Genomic DNA, 20,293 nt, shown 5'->3' with positions numbered 1-20,293 from the left:
ATCTATCAATGTAGTTTGGAGAATGCATATATTTTTAAGTGTTCTTTCGTTATCCATAGTCATGTTTAAATCAGCTATTATTTTCCAATGTGTACACTTTGGGTTTTTACCTTATGTCCATTAGTAAACTCTGTTTTACCTTGAAGGCGCTGTGCTGTCCGCGTAAGGATATAACGTACTCCCTTCCTGTGTAGAAGGCTTTATCTGTTTAAAACAACAGCTATATTTCTTTCTGGGCGGGAGGGGCTGTTTTCGCACTAAATAAGCCGACTCTTTTTGTTTGATTTGAAACCGCTTAAAGGGGAACATTATCACAATTTCAGAAGGGTTAAAACCATTAAAAATCAGTTCCCAGTGGCTTATTTTATTTTTCAAAGTTTTTTTCAAAATTTTACCCATCACGCAATATCCCTAAAAAAAGCTTCAAAGTGCCTGATTTTAACCATCGTTATATACACCCGTCCATTTTCCTGTGACGTCACATAGTGATGCCGATACAAACAAACATGGCGGATAGAACAGCAAGATATAGCGACATTAGCTCGGATTCAGACTCGGATTTCAGCGGCTTAAGCGATTCAACAGATTACGCATGTATTGAAACGGATGGTTGTAGTGTGGAGGCAGGTAGCGAAAATGAAATTGAAGAAGAAACTGAAGCTATTGAGCCATATCGGTTTGAACCGTATGCAAGCGAAACCGACGAAAACGACACGACAGCCAGCGACACGGGAGAAAGCGAGGACGAATTTGGCGATCGCCTTCTAACCAACGATTGGTATGTGTTTGTTTGGCATTAAAGGAAACTAACAACTATGAACTAGGTTTACAGCATATGAAATACATTTGGCAACAACATGCACTTTGAGAGTGCAGACAGCCCAATTTTCATCAATTAATATATTCTGTAGACATACCCTCATCCGCTCTCTTTTCCTGGGGGTCTGGCGGCAGATTTCTTTGACTTTATCGTTGGAAATGCATCTGTTTTGAGTGTCGCAGGATATCCACACATTCTTGCCATCTCTGTCGTAGCATAGCTTTCGTCTGTAAAGTGTGCGGAAAAAACGTCCAATTTCTTGCCACTTTTGCATCTTTGGGCCACTGGTGCAACTTGAATCCGTCCCTGTTCGTGTTGTTACACCCTCCGACAACACACCGACGAGGCATGATGTCTCCAAGGTACGGAAAACAGTCGAAAAAACGGAAAATAACAGAGCTGATTTGACTCGGTGTTTGTAATGTGTTTGAGAAAATGGCGGATTGCTTCCCGATGTGACGTCACGTTGTGACGTCATTGCTCCGAGAGCGAATAATAGAAAGGCGTTTAATTCGCCAAAATTCACCCATTTAGAGTTCGGAAATCGGCAAAAAAAATATATGGTCTTTTTTCTGCAACATCTAGGTATATATTGACGCTTACATAGGTCTGGTGATAATGTTCCCCTTTAATGCTGCTGCTATTGTCGCACTGTAAGGGCTGGTCTCCTAAAGCTTTAGTAAAACTTGGCCAAGTACTATTCTGTCTCGGTGGTCCTTCTTACTCAACATATATGTCATCCAAAAGAACTTGGGATTGACCAGTGTGTTTTATTTCCTGAGAGGAAGACTGGTCAAGCGCAACAGTAGATAGACTAAACAGCACAGCAACATAGGCTACGTTTTTAATTGTTTCTTGTATGTTTTAACCGCTCGTTACAACAAGCCAGCAAAGTGGTTGAAGCTACCGTAAGTTATTGCTTTTGAACACAGGGTTTCTTGTTTTCTGCCTTATCAGTAATTGTTAAAAGTCTGTAAGTTACATTCACCCTTTGCTTTGTGTCTGGAAACACACGTGAGACCAACGTCTAACGGCATTACTGGGGGCCATGCATCAATGATCCGCTTAAGAAATGCCAACAAAAAGACCTGTTTTATTCTTGCTGTAGACAGGCGAAAGAAAGAAGAATCCAAGCACAGCCAAACTGCTCGTGCGATGGTATCTTCAAGTAAACATTTGATGAACCTGCTATTCGTCACTGCCAGCAAACGGTGAGAGTTAACGTTGAAAAACTTGAGCGACGTCTGAATACGTAGAAGCGTTATTTCAACATTGTGCCATGGCACCAGATTCTAAAGCCAAGGGGCAGGGCGTAAAAGGGAGAATTCAGATTTAGCCTAAGACTTAGTTCCTTGGGAAGCAAAAGCAGACCTCCATTTCACTCTGTCCATAGCAAGACTCTTCGCCTCTTCCCAGTTCATTCCCATTGACTCCAGATCATTTGTGATGGTTCTCCTTCATGTGGTTTGAGGCCTCCCCCTTTAACATTGTCAGTCGATATTTCCTTACGATGGTGCTAAGTGGAATTTGTTTAGTTCTCTGTAGCACCTCTTTGTTTGGTATTGTACTTTTGTATCTTCCCATGTGATGTTCAAAACGTTCCTGAGGCGTCTGATGAAAAACATTGCTATTTTGGGATAGTGCCTCTGTCATCTTCCATGCCTCACTGGCATATATGGCTATTGGGATGATTATGATTTTACTTTTTAATGTGATGCAACTGGATGTCCAGATCATAATCAGTCTTCGAAAGACGGCTCTAGCTTTTCCCGACCTGCCTGAAATGTCAATTCCCGTGTCTCCTTTATTGGAGAGAATACTCCCCATGTAGTTAAAGCTCTGTACATTTTCTGCAGTTGTGATAAACTCTTGCAAGTTGGGAGGGTGTTGTCCTCTACTGACACGACTTCATTTTTCAGTGCTGATCCCGAGGCCCACCACAGCTGCCACGTCATCCCCTGCCAAGCCATCAGCGAAAACCAGGTCAGGTATTTGGGTGTCATGCCAGTTAATTCCAAAGCTTAGTTTGTTTAGGGCTTTGTGCATCACAAAGTCTACGGTGAGTAGGGAAGAGCAGGGGCGTTACTATGCATCCCTGATGTACGCCTGAGGAAATGATGAAGTGTTCTGTGTGACTGGCGGCAGTTCTGACAACAGCAGGACTTAGTCTACAAACTTTTGAAGAAATTGATTTTTGTGAAATTCCTTACATTTTTGCTATGCTCCATACTGAGTCCCTAGGTACACTGTCAAAGGAATTTTAAAGGTCTACTAAGATCAAGTTCCTTGTTATTATCGATTATGTTCCTGAGAGTTAGAAATTGTTCGGCGCATGACCTTCTCTTGCGGCAACCACCTTGTTCCTGTCAAAGTCTTATATGCAGAGCATCTTTGAGTCGGTTTAATAGTACTGTACAAAAAACCTTACCTGGGATGAATAATAGTATAAATACTATCACAAATAATTATTAATTCATTAATTATATATATATAATATTAATACAGTTGCCAGTATTTGTATTAGTCTGGAACAGCTTTCAATCATCAACTTAACAGATTTTATTTTTTGGTGTGAAAAGTGATAAAGATTTAAACAGCAATGCCCTTTAAAACCATTTGTTTTGTAAAATGATATACATATGTTTTGCTTTTTTTTTTAAATATCAAATAATCCTGCTTCATCTTTCTTTTTCTTTTCTTTTTGTCAATTTATACTGTAATATAGGCTTGCACTATTTGGAGTTGTAGCATGAATAAACTTATTTTTCACATGTCTAATATTTTGATACATATCTAAAGTATGTAAAAGATGACTTGCTGTATGAAGCTGTTACTGGATGGAAAAGTGTATGGTAACATTCACAGGGTGGTGTTTTATTCTAAAAGTTGACTAGAGGAAATGTCATTTGAAAGGTGGAAAGAAAAACTCCCACTCAGAGTTCCTCGTGCTCAGCAGCGAATCCTCTTGCAAGCTGATGGGATGCAGTTATTCATGTTTGCGTCTCCTCTCCTGATAGATGTGTTTAGTGAAAGGTCTGCAAATACAGCAGAACAAACATATTTCAGGACAATAAATCAAAGATTTGAACACCGTACCATGCCGTACCAGGACCCAGCTCCATGAACCGTGAAGTACGTGTGAGTTTATTGCATGTGTGTACAATATATACAACGTGGAGACATATGTAATATGCTATCGCCTCTGCTGCACACAAATATTGCTTCTGATTCAAGGACTTATAAGCAATACAATACCTGCTGGTGACAGTAAGAATTAGCTGCTGCTTTATCACACTCACTGGCCACTACATTAGGTACATTTGCATAGTGAGATATACGGTATTATACTGAGAGGATTTTGTAATAGTGTGTCCATGCAGCTAAACCAAATGCATAAGGCTTGTTTTGCTGTGTTGTAATGAGTGTTATTCTGGGTTTTGTATTGTTAAGATGCAGACCCACTCTAATAAACAACAGATTTGATTTACTACACACTTACACTGAAATTAGAATACATGCGCCTAAATGCTGCAGACATGTCTACAAGTGCTGAATGGGTCAAAATGTGATAAAGAAAATACCTCCAACATAATAATAGTGTTCCCTCACTATTTATATAGTAACTAGCTTATGCAGTCTCAGTTCTTTGCATATTCAAAAGTACCATTGAGTACCCATTTTAGTCTTTATGTTAAAACTACGTAGGTTTTAGAACAGAGTGTAAGAAATGTTTTAAGAGCATAGGACAGGGGTCGGGAACCTTTTTGGCTGAGAGAGCCATGAAAGCCAAATATTTTAAAATGTATTTCCGTGAGAGCCATATAATATTTTTTAACACTGAATACAACTAGATGCGTGCATTTTTAAGTAAGACCAACATTTTTAGAGTATAATAAGTCTCTTATTCTTTTTAATAACATTGTTATTCTGAAGCTAACCAATAATAAATAAAATACTTCTAACCATTAATGCGACTTCTTGAACAGGTGCGGTAGGAAACGGATGGATGGATTAAAATACATGAGAATGTTTTATATTTTGAACGTTATTTTTGAATTATTCATTACTTATCGTGTTAAGCAATGGCAGTTAAGATTTATCTGAGAGCCAGAAGCGATGAGCCACATCTGGCTCTAGAGCCATAGGTTCCCTACCCCTGGCATAGGAAGTAGGGGTGTTAAAAACAAACAAAAAAACAAATCCCAATCCAAATCGCAATCTTTATTTATTCCAATTCTAAAATGATTCATAATTTTCAAAAATGGATACAAAAAAAAACAACTTTTTTTTTAAGAATCAAGTTTTAAACTTACATTTTTTAGGCCATCTTTGTGCTTACTCGCTGTGTGTATACTAAGCTGTATGATTTTGAGAAAAAAACAGAGTCATTGTTTTTCTCTCCAAAATTGCAAATGCGATTTTTATATTTTTATACACTTTTGAAATTTTTTGGCTCCATGCAGACAGACTCAGAGCTTTTGTCGACATCATGCTCTTAAACTGAAGAAATAATCGATTAAACTATATAATGTTTATAATGAAATGTAATCATAATACATAATAATGCATCTTACCATTTAAAATTACTTTTAGTTTTATTTCCGGTTTACCATTGTACTGTAATGGGAAGGTAAATATAACGTTGTTATCCTAAACAAATAAACAAACAAAAAATAAAATGGACTCATTTCTGTGAGCAAAAATTTAACTTAAATACATATTGAAAATCCATCCATTTTCTACCGCTTATTCCCTTTTGGGGTCGCGGGGGGCGCTGAGCCTATCTCAGCTACAATCGGGCGGAAGGCGGTGTACACCCTGGACAAGTCGCCACCTCATCGCAGGGCCAACACAGATAGACAGACAACATTCACACTCACATCCACACACTAGGGCCAATTTTTAGTGTTGCCAATCAACTTATCCCCAGGTGCATGTCTTTGGAGGTGGGAGGAAGCCGGAGTACCCGGAGGGAACCCACGCAGTCACGGGGAGAACATGCAAACTCCACACAGAAAGATCCCGAGCCCGGGATTGAACCCAAGACTACTCAGGACCTTCGTATTGTGAGGCAGATGCACTAACCCCTCTGCCACCGTGAAGCCCCATATTGAAAATCTTAAAGTTATTTTTTTTTCTAGTTGTAAAAACTAGAAAAAACTTTTTGTTTATTGCCATCACGTGATCACAGCATTTTTGCTTGTTTGTCCGTGTTGATGCGAGTATTTCCTATATAATTCGAAGCTGAAATATTCCAACAACTGGACATTTTGCTTTGTAATCTTACTGTTCTCCTCCTAACTATCGTTACTTTGCAGTGAGTCGTGACTAGGCAGGTGTGTCTGTACGTGCTTCCTGTGTGTCTGTAAAGTTGGCGCCCTGCTCTAGTCTTCTCCCAAAGAAACAAAGACTGTGGATGACTGAAACGAGTGCTCACTGCGTTCAGTTAATTCTACTGTTAAATAAAAACATTCATTTGCTGAGAACAATGCACAGAGTGAGATGTCTTTCTCCCTGTTTGAAGAAAGGAAGAAACCCGAGGCTCAACAAAACTGATTGGCGAACATCAATCTTGAGATTACGTAGTCACATTAATTAAACCCTCGATGTCAATTGGATGTCTATTAAATTTGCAGCCCTCGTGTATACGTCATTTGTCAGCAGCCAAAAGGAGCTTTTGTAACCTGTAACTAGGGATGAGCGATATGGCCTAAAATCTATAATACAACCATTTCAAAAGGGGTCACACAGGCGCCTAATTTAGCTGCTGACATACGCAGTAACATATTACATAATTTCCGGTTGTAATATTTCCTCAAACCTATTATTAATCTACTTGTTAATTTACTGTTAAAAGCTTGTTACTTTCTGTTGTTCCTATATATACTGCTGTTAAAATGTAATACATGTTTGGTTACTAGGCCATATACATCGATCTGACACCAATTGGTTACATACTGATACCCAATACCTTAGATTTACAAGATCAATAGATGTGTCGCGGAGTTCTTCTTCAAACCCCACAATTTGGATGAAAAAAAATGGCGAGTCGAAGAAAATAACTTAAAGATGTTTATTCTTGCATTCAAACAGTGGAAAAATAAAAACATGGCAAAAAATGTGAAAGTGTCCAAACAAACCCAAAAGTATTTAGAATGATAAATAATAAATGATAAATGGGTTGTACTTGTATAGCGCTTTTCTACCTTCAAGGTACTCAAAGCGCTTTGACACTACTTCCACATTTACCCATTCACACACACATTCACACACCGATGGAGGGAGCTGCCATGCAAGGCGCTAACCAGCACCCATCAGGAGCAAGGGTGAAGTGTCTTGCTCAGGACACAACGGACATGACGAGGTTGGTACTAGGTGGGGATTGAACCAGGGACCCTCGGGTCGCGCACGGCCACTCTTCCACTGCGCCACGCCGTCCCAAGAAGAAGAAGTATTTTCAAAAAATAAACAGTACTTCATATACCGTATTTTTCGGACTATAAGTCCCTCCGGAGTATACGTCGCACCGGCTGAAAATGCACAATAAAAAAGGAAAAAAACATATACCAGTATACGTCGCACTGGAGTATAAGTCGCATTTTTGGGGGAAATTTATTTGATAAAATCCAACACCAAGAATAGACATTTGAAAGGCAATTTAAAATAAATAAAGAATAGTGAACAACAGGCTGAATAAGTGTAGGTTATATGACGCACAAATAACCAACTGAGAACGTGCCTGGTATGTTAACGTAACATATTATGGTAAGACTCATTCAAATAACTATAACATACAGAACATGCTATACGTTTACCTAACAATCTGTCACTCCCGATTGCTAAATCCGATGAAATCTTCCTCCCCGGTGTCGCGTCTGGTATGCGCCGTTTCCTTTCTTTCTGCTGTTCGATCGCCGTTTTCTGCTGCATATTTCACTACGTCCGGCTTGTAATCTGCAGTATATGATTTCCTTTTCGGTGCCATTTTAGTCCAGCCCTTCTCAGTTTTTATAAGTTACCGCCAATGTTGAAATAATACATTGTAATAGGTACGGATGTAGCAGCAGTTAGCATCCCTTGACCCACAATGCACTTCTGCCATGACCCACAATGCACTTCTGCCATGACCCGCCCCCGCTAAATTCTTATTGGTTGACATGTGTGTGACGATTGCTGACGTGTGTGTGACGATTGCGGACATTTGCTTTGTCTCTTACGCGAATTACATAAATAATATGATTTGATATTTTACGGTAATGTGTTAATAATTTCACACATAAGTCGCTTCGGAGTATATGTCGCACTCCCGGCCAAACTATGAAAAAAACTGCGACTTATAATCCGAAAAATACGGTACTCTATAGTTTTGAATGTGTATTACCTTCGCTGTAAAAGTTTGTAAAATGCCATACAAATATTTATTGGCCCAAAAAGGCCACTCACCACAATGCTCCCTTAAATGCCAGGCAAAGGCCTATTTTATATTCCAGGCTCTCACCCTGAAGCATAAAAATTAGGGCTGTCAAGTAATGAATTTTTTAAACCAGATTAATCAAACTCTTGAATTGTTATTAATCATGTTTAATCACAGGTTATTATTTGCTTGCATGAATAACATTTGCTTAAGAAAATCCCCCAATATTTGGATACACATACAATTTTGTGGTCAGAATATCATACAGGAATGTTTTAGACATTTTTTTTAACGAAATTGCAAGTCAATGATTTGCTCAAAACTTGGTGACAGTAAGTAAAGTAAAAATAAAGTGCTAATTGTGAAAGTCTTTACAATAATGTAGAAAACAAGGTACCGATGTACAGATAAGAGGAAATGCAATGATAATGTACTAAACACATAAATAAACAACTTAACATAATGCACCGTTTAAATCAGCATTCACTCTTCTTTAGTTTAACCCAGGGGTCGGCAACCCAAAATGTTGAAAGAGCCATATTGGACCAAAAATACAAAAAAACAAATCTGTCTGGAGCCACAAAACATTAAAAGCCTTATATAAGTCTTATAATGAAGGCAACACATGATGTGTCTATATTAGCTATATCAGCCTACTATCAAAATGACTAGGCTGACACAAATCTTCGTTGACATAAATGTTGAAATTTTAATATTTATTCTACACATTTTTTACAACATTGGAAAACATTAGTAAAATGGACGCTTCTCAGAAGGTGAGATAACTTCTGGAAATGACTGGCTTAGAATGGCCAAAGGTATAGATGTGTGTGTCCAAGTTAAAGGAAATGGCAGGCTGTCTTCTTTTAATGGATTTAAAACAATCTATGCAAGCTGGGTTACATTTGCTGTGGTCTATAACGGCACACAAACCACTATCAGAAATGCAGGCAATAATACATACAGATATAAAATATAAATTAAATACACAGAGGACATACAGTCGTGGTCAAAAGTTTACATACACTTGTAAAGAACATAATGTCATGGCTGTCTTGAGTTTCCAATAATTTCTACAACTCTTATTTGTTTGTGATAGAGTGATTAGAGCACATACTTGTTTGTCACAAAAACATTCATGAAGTTTGGTTGTTTTATGAATTTATTATGGGTCTACTGAAAATGTGACCAAATCTGCTGGGTCAAAAGTATACATACAGCAACATACATGATACATTTTGGTGATGTAGAAAAGTTACAATCAAATCAAATTAGCTTCATGGCATGGCCTCTTAACTTCATGTGAGTGATTGTGATTGACAACACCTGTTGACTTCTCTGAGCCCATTTAAATAGGGCTCGTGTGATGCAGTCATTAGACTCAGTTACAAACCCGACAAAGGGAAAGTCAAAGAAACTCAGCACAGATCTGAAAAACGAATCATTGACTTGAACAAGTCAGGAAAGTCACTTGGAGCCATTTCAAAGCAACTTAAGGTCCCAAGAGCAACTGTGCAGACAATTGTTCGTAAGTATAAAGTGCATGGCACAGTTTTGCCACTGCCACGATCAGGAAGAAAACGCAAGCTATCACCTGCTGCTGAGAGAAAATTGGTCAGGATGATCAAGAGTCAACCGAGAACCACCAAAAAGCAGGTCTGCAATGAATTGGAAGCTGCTGGAAGACAGGTGTCAGTGTCCACAGTCAAGCATGTTTTGCATCGCCATGGACTGAGAGGCTACCATGCAAGTTCTGTGGTCAGATAAAACAAAAATTGAGCTGTTTGGCCACAATACCCAGCAATATGTTTGGAGGAGAAAAGGTGAGACCTTTAATCCCAGGAACACCATTCCTACCATCAAGTATGGTGGTGGTAGTATTATGCTCTGGGCCTGTTTTGCTGCCAATGGAACTGGTGCTTTACAGAGAGTAAATGGGACAATAGAGAGTAAATGGGACAATGAAAAAGGAGGATCAAAATCATCAGCCCGGAGGTTGGGTCTTGGGCGCAGTTGGATGTTCCAACAGGACAATGACCCCAAACACACGTCAAAAGTGATAAAGGAATGGCTACATCAGGCTAGAATTAAGGTTTTAGAATGGCCTTCCCAAAGTCCTGACTTAAACCCCATTGAGAACATGTGGACAATGCTGAAGAAACAAGTCCATGTCAGAAAACCAACACATTTAGCTGAACTGCACCAATTTTGTCAAGAGAAGTGGTCAAAAATTCAACTAGAAGCTTTCCAGAAGCTTGTGGATGGCTACCAAAAGCACCTTATTGCAGTGAAATTGCCAAGGGACATGTAACCAAATATTAACATTGCTGTATGTACACTTTTGACCCAGCAGATTTGGTTACATTTTCAGTAGACCCATAATAAATTCATAAAAGAACCAAACTTCATGAATGTTTTTTGTGACAAACAAGTATGTGTTCCAATAACTTTATCACAAAAAAATAAGAGTTGTAGAAATTATTGGAAACTCAAGACAGCCATGACATTATGTTCTTTACAAGTGTATGTACACTTTTGACCACGACTGTAAGTAAAGGAAATTAAATGAGCTCAATTATACCTACAAACGAGGCAAAATGATGCACTATGTACATACAGCTAGCCTAAATAGCATGTTAGCATAGATTAGCTCAGGGGTAGGGAACCTATGGCTCTCGAGCCAGATGTGGCTCTTTTGATGACTGCATCTGGCTCTCAGATAAATCTTAGATGACATTGCTTAACACGATAAGTAATGAATAACTCCGCTGGTAATCAGTGTTAAAAATAACATTCAAAATATAAAACATTCCTATGCATTTTAATCCGTTTCTACCGCACTTGTTCAAGAAGTCGCATTAATGGTAAGAGGTATCTTATTTATTATTGGTTAGCTTCAGAATAACAATGTTTGTAAAAAGAAAAAGAGAATTACTCTAAAAATGTTGGTCTCACTTAAAAATGCACACATTTAGTTCTATGCAGTGTTAAAAAATATTATATGGTTCTCACGGAAATATATTTTAAATTATTTGGCTTTCATGGCTCTCTCAGCCAAAAAGGTTCTTGACCCCTGGATTAGCTTGCAGTCATGCACTGACCAAATATGCCTGGTGAGCACTCCAACAAGTCAATAACATCAACAAAGCTCATGTTTGCGCATTCACGCACAGAATAAAACGTAGGTGGACAAAATGAGACAAAGAAGGAGTACCATAACACAAGTCTTTCTGTAGCAGCGTTAGGGAAAGTTGTACATGTAAACAAACTATGGTGAGTTCAAGGACTGACAAAATTAGTAGAACAAAATGGTGCTCGCCAAATACTCTCATCAGTGAAGCATGTTTAATATAAAGAGTGGGATTTATAACAATTACGAACGATTGTGTCATACTTGTACTCCCACAGAAACCATATTTAAACAAAAAATATATTTTTTCCCTCATCTTTTTCCTTTTTCACACATTTTTGAAAAAGCTTTAGGGAGCCACTAGTGCGGCGCTATCTGGAGCCGCGGGTTGCTGTTTAACCATTTGCATAAACAAACTTTTCAGATGACAATCCTGATTTCTTTTTTTTTGGTACAATGCGACCCCAGCTCGTTGTGATTGCTTACAGATGTCCAATGTTCTTCAGTAAGCAACATACATTCACATTCAGCCAGTAGATGCAACTTGAGGTCTTGTTTGTGTAGTAAAGTTGGTTTATCCTTGTTGTTACCGTGCCTCTCCAATCAGCTGTGGTAATAAGATTGACAACTTCCTGCAGCACTCGGACTTCGCAGATGTTAAGTAGCCTCCATGCGGTGGCTGTCCGTTTAGCAAAGGCACTAATGTTTATTATTCGTGGTACTTTTGTTGACAACACTGACACATGTAAACTCTCTCAGTGTAGCATTTTCCTCCGCTTGTTGTTGATGTAGCATTTCTGCTAGCGCCATCATCGAGTACATTGTTTTGCTTTAAGATGGTATTTTAAACTTGATGTGCGCTCAAGATAATAATGGTTGTCGCTGCAATACCAACAAGTTCCATCCATCCATCCATCTTCTTCCGCTTATCCGAGGTCGGGTCGCGGGGGCAGCAGCCTAAGCAGGGAAGCCCAGACTTCCCTCTCCCCAGCCACTTCGTCCAGCTCTTCCTGTGGGACCCCGAGGCGTTCCCAGGCCAGCCGAGAGACATAGTCTTCCCAACGTGTCCTAGGTCTTCCCCGCGGCCTCCTACCGGTCGGACGTGCCCTAAACACCTTCCTAGGGAGGCGTTCGGGTGGCATCCTAACCAGAATTCCCGAACCACCTCATCTGGCTCCTCTCGATGTGGAGGAGCAGCGGCTTTACTTTGAGCTCCTCCCGGATGGCAGAGCTTCTCACCCTATCTCTAAGGGAGAGCCCCGCCACCCGGCGGAGGAAACTCATTTCGGCCGCTTGTACCCGTGATCTTGTCCTTTCGGTCATAACCCAAAGCTCATGACAATAGGTGAGGATGGGAACGTAGATCGACCGGTAAATTGAGAGCTTTGCCTTCCGGCTCAGCTCCTTCTTCACCACAACGGATCGATACAGCGTCCGCATTACTGAAGACGCCGCACCGATCCGCCTGTCGATCTCACGATCCACTCTTCCCTCACTCGTGAACAAGACTCCGAGGTACTTGAACTCCTCCACTTGGGGCAAGATCTCCTCCCCAACCCGGAGATGGCACTCCACCCTTTTCCGGGCGAGAACCATGGACTTGGACTTGGAGGTGCTGATTCTCATCCCAGTCGCTTCACACTCAGCTGCGAACCGATCCAGTGAGAGCTGAAGATCCTGGCCAGATGAAGCCATCAGGACCACATCATCTGCAAAAAGCAGAGACCTAATCCTGCAGCCACCAAACCAGATCCCCTCAACGCCTTGACTGCGCCTAGAAATTCTGTCCATAAAAGTTATGAACAGAATCGGTGACAAAGGGCAGCCTTGGCGGAGTCCAACCCTCACTGGAAACGTGAGGGTGTTGGAAACCAACAAGTTACCTCAGTTTTATCTAAAATGTTGTTTTGAAGCAAAATAGGCCGATTAAGCATTAACCCGAATGTGATTCATCTTCATTCATTTATGATACCTCAATATTATGTATATATGTATATGTTAACGTTCACAGCCGTAATAAAAACCACACAAAATCACCAATTGAGCATAATATAAACTAAAGACACTCATAATCTGCTTCCTTCAAAATGTATTAACATTAATAAAAATAGAGCAAAACTAAATTTGAAATGTATAGTGACAAAAAATGTCATCCTGTAAAATAATATATTGCAGACAGAAATAAATAGTTGTCAGTGTCAGTATTTTATTTAAGGACAAACTTGCAATAAGAAACATATGTTTAATGTATCCTAAATTTTTTTGTTAAAATAAAGCCAAAAATGCAATTTTTTGTGGTCCCCTTTATTTAGAAAAGTACCAAAAAATACCCAAAAGTATCGAAATACCGGTACCAAAATGTAATATATCATGAAGAGAATATGAATTATTATTATTAATAGATATTTAGGGAAAGTAAATAAAAAATTATTTTATCTTTAACTATGATCATGATTTCTGGTTATGTTAGGCCTGCAGAGAAGGCTTCGCTGGCCCTGACGTCACACCACTGATATGTGTTAACGTTGACAGCCCTAATAAAAACAATACAAAATCACCAATTGAGCATAAAATAAACTAAAGACACTCATAATCTGCGTCCTTCAAACTGTATTAACAATAATAAAAATTGAGTAAAACTAAATTTGAAATGTACAGTGACAAAAAATGTCATCCTGTAAAATAATATATTGCAGACAGAAAACAAATAGTTGTCAGTGCTGCTGGCGTCACTGAAATGTGAGCGATGACGTCAGCTCAGTTTGACTGCGGCAACCACGGAAGTGAGCAGGTAAGTTAAAAATACTTTTACGTTTCACCAAAAATGTGAATTATGGATAATGAGGACAGGCAGAGGCATCAAGTGTGCACCCTCAAATGCTATGTCAGGTTAAATGAGCGCTGTGCGGTCATCGGACTGAATGTGTGTGCGTATATGTGGTGAAGTGTGTTAAATGTACAGTATGTGTGTCACCTGCAGTTGGTGACAGACATAGTCACTACGTCACAGAATGATTCATATTTTTTTATCCCAATTACAATCTAACAAAAATACAGGATGGCGGTGTACCACTATCTATTAAATATTTAAATTATGTCCTACTATTGGCTAAGATTTAAATCCTTTGGCCTTTGCCCTTGAAGCCCTCCTGTGTCCAGGGACCTATTAACCCAGTTTGTAAACAATAACAAAAATGACTAAATATTTTGGATAGCAAAAAATATAGATGTATAACTACTGGTATCAAACTGATACTACATCACTTGGTATTGTTACGGTCGATACGTATATCGATCCGTCCACCTTTGTTTACATTCAAGAGCTCTATCTTGAAGTAAGCATTTCCTTCTTCGGTGTGTAGCGGTGGAAAGACAAACCACATAGGAACCTTTATTTCTAGGAACTGACAGTTGCAGGAAGTTTACCTTCTTGAACTTTTGGTGGAAAAAGGCCTTTTGATTGGTCTAAGCCAGGGGTCCTCAATGTTTTTGACTCAGAGGCAACGTTCCCTCTAAGGTGCACGCCTGTGCAAATGCGCACTGCTCAAGCATCCTCTGCGCACGGCAAATCTATGCCACGCACAAAATCAAATAAAAAAATAAGCGCATAACAATTTTCGACACGCGGACACGACGGAGAAAACAGTTTTCGTCATCATTGTTCAAATATTGTAACGTCTGTCGAGACGCTTTGAGGACATGAATTCCATCCATCACTTTACTGAGCAAAACTCTTTATTGTCGGCCATAAACACATCACCAAAACAGTCGTAAAAAAAATGATATCTAGCAAAAGTGGTAATTTTCTGCAGTACAAACCAGACCAAAAGCAACTTTGTTATATCAACAGCAGCCGCTCGCTCTTTCTCACTTGCGCCAACACATGCACATATGGCACTTAGCCAGTGATGCGTTTACAGCCACACAAAAAGTCGGACAACTCCAACACCACACATAAAGTGTCATTGCAGGTCGTTACACTATGATTTACCAATCAAATGTGTGCTTATTCTAGTGTCATTTATTATGAATCTTAATTTATAAATATTAATCATGAAATGCTGTTAGTATATTAAATAAATACTAATACAAATATATTTTTTACAAACAGGAAGTTGCAGGAATGTACACATGATCCCCTGCTTACATCTCATTCTGCAACATGTGAATGTTTTAATGGGAACTAAATGCAAAGTCTGAAAGGGGTACAAATTATTTCCAAAGCAGGACCTCCACCCAGACAAACAATACAAGTACACAGTTCATGAAAAACAATATTTTTTGTTATTGTCATTGTAAGTGGGCTTAAACACTTATATTAGAAAATAACCTCATGGAAATGACTGCTGTCATTTGATTATAATGATAAGAGAATGTTGTCTGTCTATCTGTGTTGGCCCTGCGATGAGGTGGGGACTTGTCCAGGGTGTACCCCGCCTTCCGCCCGAATGCAGCTGAGATAGGCTCCAGCGACCCCGAAAGGGACAAGCGGTAGAAAATGGATGGATGGATGGAGATTGAACTTGTTATTTAGTCAGGTTTGGGACAAGTGTGCTGCTGGTGTAGCCACAGTGTGCACGTCTGATGTTGCTCACATGGGCTCCACTGAATGCTCAGGGAGTTTTTGCGTTTGCTCACACACATGAAAAATTAGAGGGAACATTGCTCAGGGGCCACATTAGGTTAAAATAATTTAGCCTTTGTGTGTGTGTGTGTGTGTGTGTGTGTGCGTGTGTGTGTGTGTGTGTGTGTGTGTGTGTGTGTGTGTATTTTTTATTTTTTTTAACTTATCTCTCAAAATGGCTTGGGATTCTTCGTGAGATTGATACTATTTTGATCATAGCGATTTACTCGCAAACTTTGTAAGTCTTTAGGTGTTATAAATCATATATATGTGATAAAAGCTTCAAATGGAGGCAACTTGTTTTTCCATTCTACTGGTATTTGAAGTGACTTTGGATTATTTCCTGCAGCAAACCGAATGATCGACACCAAATGTGCCGCGGCACAGTGGTTGGAAATTACTGATTTTGAAAGTTCAGGGAAATTGATTAAAAACTATCCATCCATCCATCCATTTTCTACCGCTTATTCCCTTCGGGGTCGCGGGGGGCGCTGGAGCCTATCTCAGCTACAATCGGGCGGAAGGCGGGGTACACCCTGGACAAGTCGCCACCTCATCGCAGGGCCAACACAGATAGACAGACAACATTCACACTCACATTCACACACTAGGGACTATTTAGTGTTGCCAATCAACCTATCCCCAGGTGCATGTCTTTGGAGGTGGGAGGAAGCCGGAGTACCCGTAGGGAACCCACGCAGTCACGGGGAGAACATGCAAACTCCACACAGAAAGATCCCGAGGCCGGGATTGAACTCACGACTACTCAGGACCTTCGTATTGTGAGGCAGACGCACTAACCCCTCTTCCACTGTGCTGCCCTGATTAAAAACTAATTTATCATAATCCTCTACACTGGCTATTTTTATCAGACAAATAGTTTAATCGTTTAATCCCCAACACACATTTGCCTGCTTTTACTGCGAAAGAATCAATTGGGTTTGTGGTGGAGAAGAAAAAAAGACAGAACCGCAACAATGTAAGTATTTTGCTTTGCACTCACACTTCAGAGTCACAAAAAAGATGATGATTGAGAATGGCACCTGCTGGATAGCATGTGCTTCTACCGTACTTTCTCATTTACAGTGATGGGTTATAAACACATTTATATTTTTATTTTTTTTAAAGAGAACTGGATTGGGCAAATCATTTCCTGTCTAAATGAGGCCATCCTGAATGACATCAAATGACGTGGCAGTTTAAATGAACTGTTTGAAGGGTCAATACGAACAACTAAAAATGGAACTGTGTGTGCAAACTGTAATCACTACAAGGCAAAAAAGATGGAAGTATCGTATAGAACTTACCCCTCAAATCCGATTGCAATCTTGTAGACCAGCGCTACAATCGCAGTCAGGAGAAGACCCACAGGACTTGCACCTCTGTTGGGGAAAAATAAGCAAAACAAGTACATTAAGTTATAAGTAAAGTTAAAGTACCACTGATAGTCACACACACACACTAGGTGTGGTGAAATTACCCTCTGTATTTGACCCATCCCCTTGTTCCACCCCCTTGGAGGTGAGAGGAGCAGTGAGCAGCAGCATTGGCTGTGCTCGGGAATCATTTTGGTGATTTAACCCCCAATTCCAACCCTTGATGCCAAGCAGGGAGGTAATGGGTCCCATTTTTTATAGTCTTTGGTATGACTCGGCCAGGGTTTGAACTCACAACCTACCAATCTCAGGGCAGACACAAGGCCGCTGAGCAGGTGAAAAAAAAGTAAGGCCATATTTGCATTTTTTCCCCTTAAACGTTTCGGCCTGCGTCAACATGCATAGTTTTTTTTTTTACGGATGTCCCGATCGACATTTTTGATGTCCGATCCCAATCGGATTGTTGACTCAGATCCGATCCGATTTAGAGTCCCGAGCCAGTACTTTGACAATAGAATATAGAACTGAAAATGTTTAATAACAAGGAACTGAAGTAGACAAAATAACACATTTCTATAAAGATTATGTTGTAGGCCTGGGAGATATATCGATGTATTCAAGTTTTTTGTTGGAGACGATTTAACAATTTTAAAATCTATTTTTTTCTCCTCTTGCTCTGGCATACTTTTTGCCCCTCAGGAGCTTCTGTAGCTTGTGCTGTCTCCTTACTTCCTTAGCGGCACACATAGAAAAACATGGCTAATGCTAACGCTAACAAGAGCGAGATGTTTGTTCCAAAGAAAAGAAAAGTGTTGTCAGTACTTTGGTTTTGCGGCAACTAGCATCAAACAAATGACTGCACGTTGCAAAGTTTGTTTCAAAAAGGCATCAGCACAACAAACTTGGGCCAGCATCTGAAACCGAAGCCTCCAGCCGAGTGCAGAAAGTACAACCCTTTACAAAGTGAACAAAACGCAACAACACAAAACTGCAGGCTAAAAATCACCTTACTATGGTGGAATCATTTACACCAGGTATGTATGAGGATACTTCGTATGATGAGAAAGAAGCACAATAGTGTAGAGCGATCACTAAAGTAGTTGTTCTGCACACCATCAAGTCGTGTGAAGGAAAAAGGCTGAGTTTACTTATCCGCTTACTAAAAACAAACTATAGTCAATGTTTTACTTCATTATTTATTTGGATACAATGTTTAATACGACATTCTTATTCACAGAAGTATGTTATTATGTTATTATGATGATAGTATATATGATAGTATATATCTGTATCATGAATCAATTTAAGTGGACCCCGACTTAAACAAGTTGAAAAACTTATTCGGGTGTTACCATTTAGTGGTCAATTGTACGGAATATGTACTTCACTGTGCAACCTACTAATAAAAGTCTCAATCAATCAATCAATCAATCAATCAATTCAGGACAGACGTTTGCGCTTTATTGATCTCAATGTTGGAGATTATTTATTGGCATGCAAAATCTGCAATGCTACATTTTTGTTTTCAACAAAATTATTCTATTCAAGCAGAATTATTGCTTCCTAAAGGAAGCTACTAAATAAATTCTTCGAAAATTATTTAAAATAAATTACAATTTATATATGGTCTAAAAAAACAACAAAATTATACAAATTAGAATTTTGCCAAGAGTAAGATGCAGTGTATGTAGTGTCATTTCAAACTACAAGTTTTTGATTAAATAACATAAATACTTGTTGTGAATTTTCTTTATCATTTGTATTCAATGGTTTCTTTAAAAAGTAGGGGAAATAAATTGTAAATGGCATTTTTTGTGAAAAAATCAGGGATTTCATTTTTAGGCAATGTAGCCCAGACCTATTGCTTGTATTCTGACAAGTGAAACCAGTGGTGGTCAACCAAGCTAAGAAGGCTGTTGTGCAGCAAGCAGCGTGCACAATATCTGAATACACAAGAGATCTTCCTGCAAAAAGCAGATATGAGCAAAAACATCTAACTATGCAATGGAATTTGAACCCTATACTTTATCTAAATAAAAATAGAAATATAAATTGTCGAGTGATATCAAGTCAAGGATAATTCGTCGGTGCAGTTCCAAAACATATTGAACTATACACGACAAAACAGATGAAAACTTGGAAAAGCATGGAGGTCTACAACTTCTTTGTGTGTGGCTGGATCAAGGATGTTGGTATCAAGACTCTCCCGGGTAAATACGCATCGTTTTTGCTCGGGTAAGGTTGTGTTTCATGATTTAACTTTGCGTCTTCAGCCATATTTGTTGCCTTTTTGTTGTTGCACGCACCGTTTACGAGTAAACATGGTTTTCCCCGTCTTTATCAAATTATAACTATAGATGCCAACATTGTGTTGGCATCTATATGTGCTGAAAGATTTATTTATGATTGCTAAAGCTTAACTATTTTAGGTTTTGCTCACATTTGATTTATTTTATTTAGACTCACCTAGTTGGTGCTTTACTGAACACTTGACTTAAGAAATACAAATAATATCAAGATAATACTTAAATAGGAAACACTAAACATTAAAAGTATATTAAACAAACCTTTAAAGGAGAACATTATCACAATTTCAGAAGGGTTAAAACCATTAAAAATCAGTTCCCAGTGGCTTATTTTTTTTTTTTGAAGTTTTTTTCAAAATTTTACCCATCACGCAATATCCCTAAAAAAAGCTTCAAAGTGCCTGATTTTAACCATCGTTAAATACACCCGTCCATTTTCCTGTGACATCACATAATGATGCCAACACAAACAAACATGGCGCATAGAACAGCAAGCTATAGCGACATTAGCTCGAATTCAGACTCGGATTTCAGTGGCTTAAGCGATTCAACAGATTGCGCATGTATTGAAACGGATGGTTGTAGTGTGGAGGCAGGTAGCGAAAACGATATTGAAGAAGAAA

General features: G+C 39.1%; 1 protein-coding gene across 2 annotated transcripts in view; it reads right to left on the bottom strand.

The window, feature by feature from the left end:
- Positions 1 to 20,293, bottom strand: part of pemt (phosphatidylethanolamine N-methyltransferase) — a 105,577-nt gene that overhangs the window by 22,861 nt on the left and 62,423 nt on the right. Inside the window, exons 7-8 of one of the 2 annotated variants that reach the window (XM_061967260.2) lie at positions 17,296 to 17,370; positions 3,674 to 3,855 (exon numbers count right to left, since the gene is read on the bottom strand). In XM_061967260.2, the coding sequence (XP_061823244.1) occupies positions 3,807 to 3,855; positions 17,296 to 17,370 (124 nt within the window). In that variant the 3' untranslated portion in view covers positions 3,674 to 3,806. Of the gene's footprint in view, positions 1 to 3,673; positions 3,856 to 17,295; positions 17,371 to 20,293 lie in introns of those variants that run through there. The other variant, XM_061967261.2, reaches the window with a different exon arrangement.

The sequence above is a fragment of the Nerophis lumbriciformis genome, linkage group LG11 (assembly GCF_033978685.3).
Source record: "Nerophis lumbriciformis linkage group LG11, RoL_Nlum_v2.1, whole genome shotgun sequence".
In the NCBI taxonomy this organism is placed as follows: domain Eukaryota; kingdom Metazoa; phylum Chordata; class Actinopteri; order Syngnathiformes; family Syngnathidae; genus Nerophis; species Nerophis lumbriciformis.
This window is presented reverse-complemented; position numbering and strand designations above follow the sequence as displayed.